The following is an 11,747-nucleotide window of genomic DNA, read 5'->3' on the forward strand; positions in this document are numbered from 1 at the left end:
ACCAGTTGCTGAGAGTAAGCATTGCAGGTGCACAGGCAGGGGGTGACGAGGACAAATGGTATCTTGTCCTTCATAGCGAGAGAATCCAAGTACAGGAGCAGAGATGTGTTGCTGCAATTATACATGGCCTTGGTGAGACCACACCCGGAATATTGTATGTAGTTTTGGTCTCCTTAGGTGAGAAAGAATGTTCTGGCGATTGAGGGAGTGCAGCGAAGGTTTACCAGACTGACTCCTGGGATGGCAGAACTGATGTTTGAAGAGAGACTGGATCAATTAGGATTGTGTCTGCTGAAGTTCAGAAGAATGAGGGGGAATCTCATAGAAATCTATAAAATTGTAACAGGACTAGAAGGGTAGATGCAAGAATGATGTTCCCATTGACAGGGAGCTCAGAACCGGGTGACACAGCTGAAGGATACAGATAAATCATTTTGGACTGAACAGAAATGTCTTCACCCAGAGAGTGGTGAGCCTGTGGATTTTGCTTTAACAGAAAGCAGTCAGGGCCAAAGCATTGTAAGATTTCAAGAAGGGGTTAGATGTAGCACTTGGGGCTAAAGGGATCATAGGACATTATTCAGGATATTATTAAGCTGTAGAGGGTTCAGAAGAATTATCAAGGTGGGAATGGAGGGTTTGCGTTACAATGAGAGACTGGAAAGGCTGGGACTTTTCTCACTGAAGTGTAAGAGGTTGAGAGGTGACCTTATAAAATAATGAGGAGTCTAGATAATGTGAATAGGAGGTGTCTTTTCCCTTGAGTGGGGGATTTCAAGACTAAAAAACATATTGTTAAGGTGTCAGGAGAAAAATTTAAAAGGACATGAGCGGCACAGAGAGCGGTTCATATGTGGAATGAACTTCAAGAGGAAGTGATAGATGCCGTTACAGTTACAATGTTTAAAATACATTTAGATAAGTACATGAATAGGAAAGTTTGGAGGGATATGGGCCAAGAACAGGCAAGTGGGACAATTTTACGTTGGGATTATGATCAGCATGGACTGTTGGACTGAAGGGTTTGTTCCTATGACATGGTGGTAAGGTGAAAATAGGCTATTGAACTGGATGATCAGACATGGTCATATTGGTTAACAATAATGCAATTGATATAATCTGCTTGTAAACAGGAATTTCAAACCCATTAGCCTAGGACAGCTAATATGACAATGGGATATTGTGTACAACAGTGGGTACATTTAGCTTTAAGACGTAGAGCTAGACAAACATTTGGAAATTGGAGGGAGAGTGAAATTGTGGAAATATTAGTGAGCTGGTTGTACAAAGCCCAGGGTAATGCTCCAATGGTATGGCAGCCAGTCCCACGACAGCGCCTGGTGGGATTTAAATTTAATTAGTAAACTCAGGACCCAAAATCAGGCCATGAAATTGTTGTCATTGTTCCAAACAAGAGTCAATTTGAGTTTGGTCTGTTTAGTTCTTTCTTCACAGCTGCTGAAAGACCTAGCGCTTTCTGTTTTTAAGTGAAACCATTGTCAGTTGTTGAAGCCCATCAGTTTCGCCCATGTCCTTTAGTGAAGGAAATCTGCCATCCTTACCTGGTCTGACTGACATGAGACTCCAGGCCTGCAGCAATGTGGTTGATTCTTAACCACACGTTGAGATGGCCCAGCAAGTCACTCCATTCAGGGGTAATTAGGGATGGGAAGCAAAGGTTGCCTTGACCATGTCCTGAAGAATAAATAATTTAATATTTGCTTTCCCCACTCACGCAACTCAGGTCCCAGTCCAGAAATCACTTGATTTTTAAGTTCTCACCCCTGCTTACAAACCCTTATAGACTGACAGGTGACACAGTGGTTAGCACTGCTGCCTCACAGCACCAGAAACCCGGGTTCAATTCCCATCTCAGGCGACTGACTGTGTGGAGTTTGCACATCCCCCCCCGTGTCTGCGTGGGTTTCCTCCGGGTGCTCCGGTTTCCTCCCACAGTCCAAAGATGTGCAGGTCAGGTGAATTGGCCATGCTAAATTGCCCGTAGTGTTAGGTGAAGGGGCAAATATCGGAGAATGGGTTTGGGTGGGTGGTGGGTCAGTGTGGACTTGTTGGGCCGAAGGGCCTGTTTCCACACTGTAACTAATCTAAAGCCCTCTTTCAATGTGAGATTCTTCACATGGTTTTTACTCGTTCCGTATCTTTTTCGAAAAAAACCCCAAAACCAGAACTTGCTGGAGAAGCCGTGTGAGCCTGGCAGCATCTGTGGAGAGAGAAACAGAGTTAAGGCTTTGAGTCATCAAGTCATAGAGATGTGTGCAGCACAGAAACAGACCCTTTGATCCAACACGTTCATGCTGACCAGATATCCTAATTTAATCTAGTCCCATTTGTCAGCATTTGGCCCATATCCCTCTAAATCCTTCCTCTTCATATACCCATCCAGATGTCTTTTAAATGTTGGAATTGTACCAGCCTACACCACTTACTCTGGCAGCTCATTTCATACACACACCACCCTCTGCATGAAAACGTTGCCCATTACGTCTCTTTTATATCTTTCCCCTCTCACCCTAAACCTATGCCCGCTAGTTATGGATTCCCCACCCCAGGAAAAAGACCTTGTCTACTCATCCTATCCATGTCCTCATGACTTATAAACGGCCATAAGGTCACCCCCTCAGACACCAATGTTCCAGGGAAAATAGCCCCAGCCAATTCAGCCTCTCCCTATCGCTCAAGCCCTCTAGTTCTGGCAACATCTTTGTAAACCTTTTCTGAACCATTTCAAGTTTGTGAGTTTTGAGAAGATTTGTAGCTCAGGTTGAGGTTCTGGATGTAGGTTTGCTCGCTGAGCTGGAAGGTTCGTTTTCAGACATTTCATCACCATACTAGGTAACATCTTCAGTGAGCCTCCAAATGGAGCACTGGTGGTGTAGCCCACTTTCTATTTATATGCTTAAGTTTCCTTGGGTTGGTGATGTCATGTCCTGTGGTGACATCACTTCCTATGGTGATGTCATTTCCTGTTCTTTTTCTCAGGGGGCGGTAAATGGGATCCAAGCCAATGTGTTTGTTGTTCGAGTTCCGGTTAGAATGCCAGGCCTCTAGGAATTCTTGTGCATGTCTCTGTTTGGCTTGTCCTAGGATGGATGTGTTGGCCCAGTTGAAGTGGTGTCCTTCCTCATCCGTATGTAAGGATACTAATGAGAGGGGTCATGTCATCTTGTGGCTAGGTGATGTTCATGTATCCTGGTGGCTAGTTTTCTACCTGTTTGTCCAATGTAGTGTTTGTTACAGTTCTTGCAAGGTATTTTGTAGATGACATTAATTTTGCTTGTTGTGTGCAGATGACTAATGTAGTGACCAATAAAGGAAAGCATATCAAACACCTTCTTCATTATCCTATCTACCTGTGACTCAATATTTAAGAAACTATGAACCTGCACTCCAAGGTCCCTTTGTTCAGCAACTGTGATGGGCTGAGGGGTCTTTTCTGTGCTGTGTGACTCTATGATTCAGTGACATTAAGTTTATAAGTCCTGTTCTGATTTTCCTTACCAAAATTCAGCACCTCACTTTTATCTAAATTAATCTCCATTTGCGACTCCTTGGTCCACCTGCCCATCTGATCAAGGTCCCATTGTACACTGAGGTAACCTTTTTTTGCTGTCAACTACACGTCCAATTTTGGTGTCATCTGTAAGTTCACTGACCCCTTTTCAGAACTGATAATAGCTAGGTAAAGGTGGTATATATACTGGAGACAGTGGAGTAGGGGAAGGTAATGGAGTAAGCGGTGGACAGAAACAAATCTCAAAGAGAGAGAGAGAGAGAGAGAAAGACTGTTTGTCAGACAAAAGGATGGATGGTGGTAAGCCAGGGAGAAGGAAAAGCAGCTAATGGGAATTATGTGATGACAGGGCCGGGGTGTAGCGTGATAAAAGACATGGAAGAAGGTGTTCAAGCCCTAAAATTGTTTTTTGGTCTCACCATTGCTGACCACACCTTCAGTTAGCTTGTCCCAGTACTCCAATCTCCCTCTGCATCCCAAAACTCTCCAACATGCCCTCTCCTTTGAAGTATGTATTATTCCAAGATATCCCTATGTGGCCATGGTTTTACTAACTGGTGGAGCAGGCTTGAGGGGGTAAATGGCTCCTCTTTCTTCTGGGGACTTCATTGGCTGCAAAGCATTTTTGGCTGTCCTGGGGGTGCAAAGGATGCTACATAAGGTGCAAATTCTTCCTTTAATTTAGTTTATTTCAATTATATTCCAAATTTACCATGGGAGGTTCTAGTACAACCCACAAAGTTGCAAAACAACTACTTACGTAATCGCTGACAAAAGAAGGATGTACATGAAAGAAGGAAACTGTGATGGGCTGAAGGGTCTTTTCTGTGCTGTGTGACTCTATGATTCCGTGACTGAAAGGGGAGTAAGAGAAAGGAGAATGAGGGAGCTGAGAGGCGCATATATTGGAGGGTTCCGAGAGTGCTGCTGAAGAGAGGGTTGGAGGGAGGTAGAGTTTGGGAGGACTTGTGGACCAATCTGCCTTGAGCAGTCCTGATGCTTCCTTATTTCTTAAGCAGGCGGCATTGCAAGTGGCTCAGACGCAGCAAGTAACCGGGACAGCTTCAGGTTGGATGAGGAGGTTCCCTACACAGGCCCATTCTGTGGACGAGCAAAGGTGCACACTGACTTCACCCCGAGTCCCTATGACACTGACTCCCTCAAGCTGACGGTAAGAATGCACTGACTTATTTGGGTTGGGGCATCTGAGACTTGCCCCAGTCAGAAGGTTGTAGGTTCAAATCCCACTCAGGAATGCAATCCAGGATACTGTGTGATAATTTTCTCGTAGAGGCTGATGTGGTTTTGGAAGTCTCTGTGTCAGAAGGCAGGGTCATTGCATATTTTTATGGCACAGTTTGACAGTTCCTTATTAGGCCAGGGAATCAAAGGTCATTCAGGTTAGATGGGAATGCAGAATGTGAATCATAAACGGATTAGCCACAATCTTATTGAATCATTATTTTTCAAAGACAGAACAGGCACATGAAAGTCAAATGGTCTATGTTTTCCGCTAATGTGCATATTTATATGTAGTATTGTTACTCCTCACTGGAGGAGCACATTAGAAATCAAGCCTGTCCATTGCTGGGGTTAACATAAAAGTTGAAAATTTTATAAAGTAGCAGAATTCTCCAATTTTCCAGTCCTTTCAGCTTGGATTGACAAGAATCATCAACCAACTTGCAGTACTGAACAAGGATTACTATTTGTTACAAATAAATAGGCTAGCTACAGGTTAACAATTATGAACAATCGTTATAGTCCAAACCAAACCCCTCAAAATATATCAAGAGAATAGTCTAGACCCTAACTTTTTCTTATTTTAAAGGTAAGTGTAAGGTGTGCACTCCAGACACAATTCAATTGGTCAAACTACCTGTTTTGCAGCGAAACACACTTTATTCGTACGCTTTAGTTAAGACAACAAAAGATAGAAGAAATTGGAATAACTTAATTCTGTTGGAAAACTTAGAATAATAGATTATTAACTATTACTAGTTAACTGTTCAAATATAGTAACACTGTGAGTGTTAACCACCCAGTACCCATTATGCCCCTTGAGTTAAAGTCAACCCTTCTCCTCGTCTCTGGTTCATTCAAGTTCAAAGGGCAAAGGTTAAGTAATGCCAACCTTGTTTTTTTTTCAGAAAGGCAACATTATTGATATAATTAACAAGCCAACCATGGGCACTTGGACAGGAATGTTGAATGGCAAAGTGGGAAACTTCAAGTTCATTTATGTGGATATCCTGCCCAATGAAGAAGCTGTGCCCAAGAAACTAAAGACGGAGAGGAGGAGCAGACAGCCAGTTCCTGATTCCTTACAGGAGCTGCTGGAAAGATTCCACCTGGAGGTTCGTATGGCGTGCTGCCTTCCTTGTTTCTTCCTCATTCCCTCTCTCTTCATTACCTTGGCTCCTGGTTGGACACACAAAGTCTCCTTGATATCTTTCCCATTCTTCAATTATGGGTCTTGATCATAGAATCGAATCACTACATTGCAGAAAGGGGCCATTCAGCCCATCAAGTCTGAACTGGCTGTCTGAAGAGCATCCCACCCAGACCCCCACACTATCCCCATGACCCTGTATTTCCCATGGTTAACCATCTTCACGTGCACATCCCCAATCACAATGGGCAATTTAGCATGGCCAAACCATCTAAACTACACATAGTTGGACTGTGGGAGGAAACTGTGGAGCACCTGGAAGAAACCCACACAGACAGGAGTTTTCTCTTGGTGTTTTTTTCTCCCAGACTGGAAAATTGGATGTAAGAGAATCTATTTTTCTGAACCTGCCTTTTTCCAACGGTGTATTTATAGGATGTTACTATATGTCTTGACATCCCAAGTGCACATCTAAGTACTTCTTTGATGTTATGAGGGTTTCTGCCTCTCTCACCCTTACAAGGTATGAGTTCCAGATTCCCCTCTGGGGGAAAAAGGTTTTCCTCACATCTTCTCAAGATCTTCTGCCCCTAATATTCAACCTATGCCCCTGGTCTTTGAGCCCTCCTGTCTGTGCTGTTCCTAGTTTTATATAAACCTACAGTGATGCTCAGCACAAGCTGTAAGAACAGCATCTCATCTTCTGCTGAGGGACCCTTCAGCCTTCAAGACTCAATCTCGTGTTCAATAGTTTTAGGGCCTAACCACCTTCTCCCATATCCTTTCTCCAACCCCAAAACCAAAGCATTGACATTGTCCATGCTACTTTCATCACAGCCATACCCACTGTCCCCACTATTGCCTTTGTTTCCCTATCTATGGGATATGGGCATCGCTGGCAAAGCCACTTATCACCCCAGATGGACAGTTGAGAGTCAACCATATTGCTCATGCAGCATTGCCCTCTGAGAAGGGCACTGCTTGTCACTGGCCACTTGGGTGTTTCCTTTCTTCCTGGTGGTGGGAAATGAATAAAGATTTGTCCACCTGTTGTCTCTCACTGTGTCTCGCACCTCCACACATACGACATGGATGCTGGGGAAAAATATAAGCACTACTGCAGTTAGGCGGTGGTGTGGGGGCAAAAGAAAAAAATTTTAAAAAACCATATTGCTGTTGGTCTGGGGTTACACATGGGTCAGACCAGGTTAGGATGGGCAGCTTCCTTCCCTGAAGGTCGTAAATGAACCAGGTGGGTTCTGACAATCGATTATGGATTCATAGTTACCATTAGACTCTGAATTCCAGATTTGTTTCCCTCCATTTAGTTCAAATGGAAGTCATGGTAGGATTCGAAATCAGTTTCCCAGACCATTACATAAATAGCTGGATAAATAATTCCAGTGATAGTTCCACTGAACCATTGAATCCCTCTCATTGAAGCAATGGTCAAAGAACTAGGTTTGAAGAAGCTTCACATGACAGACACTGCTGGCTTCCTTGCCCCGTTCCATATGTAACGGTTCTGGCTTGCATATTCTTTGGTCTGTGTAGGATCTCTATTCCACATTCCTTCTCAATGGCTACCAGAGTCTGGATGACTTCAAGGATCTCAAGGAGAGTCACCTGATTGAACTGAACATCACAGATGCAGAAAAGAGGGCGATGCTTCTGAATGCCGCTCAACAGGATTACGATGGTAAGGATGACATTACACTCTTGCTTCATGTTATGACCTCATCAGTCTCTGTACATGAAGGTGATTAAGTCCCTAATTCACCTGCAGCAGTTTGATCATCACTCCATCTCAGATGATTTGTATCACAAAAATATTCCAAGTCTACTGTCTCAACATTTCTTTTGTCTCAACATGTTAGTATTTTGCAGTTTCTCTTCTGGCCTTCTCTCCCATGCTAAATGTGGAGGATATTCATTGTGAGCAAATATACAAGGTGGAGAAAGGTGTGGGAGGGGTAGGCAGTTTTGGAGTGAAGGCTTTAACCTGCACCTGGGTGATTAATGTGATAAACATAAGAAATAAGAGAAGGCGTAGGTCATTTGGTCCCTTAAGGTCGATCTGCCAATCAATAAGGTCATCTGCTCACTCTCCCAGAATCATGCTGGGATACAAAGTTGACCACCAGTGTCTTTACTCCATTCCAAACCATGTCATTGATTCAGAGAGTCATACAGCATGGAAACAGACACTTCGCTCCAACCAGTCCATGCTAACCATAATCCCAAATTAAACTAGTCCCACCTGCCTGCGCTTGGCCCATATCCTTCCAAGGAGAAAGTGAGGTCTGCAGATGCTGGAGATCAGAGCTGGAAATGTGTTGCTGGAAAAGCGCAGCAGGTCAGGCAGCATCCAGGGAACAGGAGAATCGACGTTTCGGGCATAAGCCCTTCTTCAGGACATTTCTTCATAAGCCCTCCTGAAGAAGGGCTTATGCCCGAAACGTCGATTCTCCTGTTCCCTGGATGCTGCCTGACCTGCTGCGCTTTTCCAGCAACACATTTCCAGCTCTATATCCTTCCAAACACTTCTTATTCATGTACTTATCCAAATGTTTTTTAAATGTTGTAACTGCACCCACATCCACCACTTCCTCTGAAAGTTCATTCCACTCTCTGTGTTAAACATTCGTCACTCATGGCTTTTATAAATCTTTCTCCTCTCACCTTTAAACGTGCCTCTTAGTTTTGAAACCCCCATCCTAGGGAAAAGACACCTTCTATTCACCTTATCTATGCCCCTCATGATTTTACAAACCTCTATACGGTCACCACTCAACCTCCTACACTCCAGTGAAAAAAGTCCCAGCCTCTCCTTACAACTCAAACCCTCCATTCTCAGCAACATCCAGGTAAATCCCTTCTGAACCCTCTCCAGTTTAATAATATCCTTCCTAGAACTGGGATACAGTACTCCAGAAGAGGCCTCACCAATGTCCCATAAAACCTTAAAACTCCTGAATCATCTCTCCTTTGGCTCCACCAACATGAAGTGTGAGAACCTCCCAGACTGAATGTGACTAAGATCGAAGCCACCTGATCATCCTTTGCCCTTCTCTTACTTACACTAGCCCATGGGGCAAACTTTCTGACAATGCTTCGGCCACACCCATAGAAACATTGGAGAAAAACGTTTTTAAGAAGGAGTTAGATATAGCTGTCAGTGCTGAAAGTATCAAAGGGTATGGAACAAAAATGGGAAAATGATACTAAGGTGGAAGAACATCCATAGAAACAGAAAAAGGAGCAGGAGTAGACCATTCGGCCCTTCGAGCTTGCAACCCCATTCCATACGATCATGGCTGATCATCCAACTCAGTCCCCTGTTCCTGCTTTCTTCATCCAGATCGTGATTGGAATTCTTCGCCAAAGTAAACAGTCAAGGCCAAAATGTTGGATGTTTTCAAGAATGAATTGGGAATAGATTTTAGGATTAAAGGACTCAGAGGACATGGGGAGAAAGAGGACTGAGTTGGATCTTTAGCCATGGTCCTGTTGAATGATGGTGTACGTTTGAAGGGCTGAGTGGACCACTCCTGCTCTTATTCTCCAAATTTCCATGTTTTCATCCTCCCTTTCCTCTCCAAGGTCATTGAACATGTTGTTGCCTCCCTAGTGTTTGTACAACTTTCCTGGAACTCCATATTTGAATCAATTCTATTAGATTTCTATCCCTGCTACAGCTACTAAATAAGCTTTTTTTTTCTTTTAACACATTCATGGGACATGGCCAGTATTTATTACCCATCCCTAGCTGCCCCTTGAGAAGGTTGTGGTGAGCTGCCTTCTTGAACAGCTACAGTCCACCTGCTGTGGGTTGACCCACAATTCCCTAAGGGAGGGAATTCCAGGATTTTGACACACTGAATGAACGGCAATATATTTCCAAGTCAGGATGGAGGGCGACTTGGAGGGGAAGTTGTAGGTGGTGGAGTTTCTGCTGCACTTGTCCTTCTAGATGGAAGCGGTCATGGGTTTGGAAGTGCTGTCTGAAAATCTTTGGTGAATTTCTGTGGTACATTTTGTAGATAGAATACACTGCTGTTACTGAGCAGCAGTGGTAGAGGGAGTGAATGTTTATGGATGTAGTGCTAATCAAGTGGGTTGCTTTGTCCTGGATGGTATCAAGCTTCTTCTTGAGTGTTGTTGGAGCTGCACCCATCCAGGCAAGTAGGGAGTATTCCATCATACTCCTGACTTGTGCCTTCCAGATGGTGAACAAGTTTTGGAGAGTTAGGAGGTGAGTTAGTTGCTGCAGGATTCCTAACCTCTGACCTGCTCTTGTATTCATTGTATTTATATGGTGAGCCCAATTGAGTTTCTGGTTAACAGTAATCCCCAGGATTTTGATAGTGGGCGATTCAGTGGTTACACAATTGAATGTCAACGGACACTGGTTAGATTGTCTTATTTAATTCTAAAATGATATAGGCAGAGGATGACTAGGCGGGTTTGAGGAACATAGTGGGAAGGTCAGACAGAGTGGTCAGAGCAAGGAACCTCAGTCATTAAAACAGCAACTTCACAGATATTTTTCAAACAACCTCTTCAGACATGTCATGATGCATTTCTGGAGCTGGTGGTTCTTGAACTCAGGGCTTCCAGAGGTAGGTACATTGCCACTGCACCACAAGAGCTTTTAACACCAGCTTCATATGTTGATGTCCATCTAAGATTTCGCAAAGAACAAGCATACGGGATATGAAACTTCCAACCAGCTGTTTCATGGCTTCTCAATTATCTGTTTTTATTTAATGGTGAACTGATCATGGCAGATAAACGGAATGATACATTTGCCCTTCTTGTTTTTCAGTCTTGAGTGAACAGGAAGAGGAAAGTGATGTTGTAGCTGAGAACCAGCCCTCTGACCTCAAACTCGATCAAGCACACTTGAAGGAATGTCCCCGAGATTCCGGATGTTATGCTACCTCTGAAATCTCAGACAATGGGAAAGAAGACTTGGATCTGGAGAGTTTGCCTGAAATGGTTGAAGATGCTTCCCTTGCTGACTGATGGCAGAGGGAAGAAGCACATTGTACAGTTTTGAGTCAGACAGTGGGAGTCAATGGATACTGGAGAGTGTTTTCTTTCTAGGTGCATTAATATTGAGCAGAATTCCCTTTATTTGACCTGAATTTACAAGAGAAAGCGAAGAGCACAGTTTAGGATTCACCCTATGCTCTCCCAGATAAAAACTATGACGATTGGCAAATTATCTTAACTCGATGAGCTGAATTATTTCAGAAACTGTGGGAAGCTCTATCCCAGGGTTCCACTGAACTGGTTGTGGCTGAATTTAGTGGGAGCGTTTAATTAATAGTTTGCCTCCATATCTGATGTCCAAGCAGAAAATAGAGGAACAATACTGATGGTGGGACCAGCAACCAATTAATCACGCCAGCACTACCGATTGGAGCCATCTGCAAGTGAAGAGTATGGATTTGAACGAAGAATGCTTCGAAGATTAATGGTTTGGTCCTTCAGCATGACCACTGTCAAACCCAGGTTCGATTCCAATCTCGGGCGACTGTCTGTGTGGATATTGCACATTCTCCCAGTGTCTGCGTGAGTTTTCTCTGGGTCCTCCAATTTTCTCCCACAGTCCAAAGACGTGCAGGTTAGCTGAATTGGCCATGCTAAATTGCCCATAGTGTCAAGGATGTATAGGTTAGGTGCATTAGTCAGGGGTGAATGTAAAGTAAGAGGATAGGGGAGTGGGTCTGGGTGGGTTATTCTTCGGAGGGTCGGTGTGGACTTGTTGGGCTGAATGGCCTATTTCCACACTGCAGGGATCCTATGATTCTATGA

General features: G+C 43.8%; 1 protein-coding gene across 3 annotated transcripts in view; it reads left to right on the forward strand.

Annotated features, from left to right (window-relative positions):
* The window catches only part of LOC122555427 (SAM domain-containing protein SAMSN-1-like), a 158,897-nt gene extending 147,369 nt beyond the window's left edge, over positions 1-11,528 (forward strand). For 2 of the 3 annotated variants that reach the window (XM_043701419.1, XM_043701421.1), the window contains 4 exons: positions 4,549-4,703; positions 5,683-5,889; positions 7,479-7,623; positions 10,753-11,528. In XM_043701419.1, coding sequence (XP_043557354.1) covers positions 4,549-4,703; positions 5,683-5,889; positions 7,479-7,623; positions 10,753-10,952 — 707 coding nt within the window. In that variant the 3' untranslated portion in view covers positions 10,953-11,528. The remainder of the gene's footprint in view (positions 1-4,548; positions 4,704-5,682; positions 5,890-7,478; positions 7,624-10,752) is intronic. The other variant, XM_043701420.1, reaches the window with a different exon arrangement.
* Positions 11,529-11,747: the final 219 nt, after the last annotated feature.

The sequence above is a fragment of the Chiloscyllium plagiosum genome, chromosome 12 (assembly GCF_004010195.1).
Source record: "Chiloscyllium plagiosum isolate BGI_BamShark_2017 chromosome 12, ASM401019v2, whole genome shotgun sequence".
Taxonomy (NCBI): Eukaryota; Metazoa; Chordata; class Chondrichthyes; order Orectolobiformes; family Hemiscylliidae; genus Chiloscyllium; species Chiloscyllium plagiosum.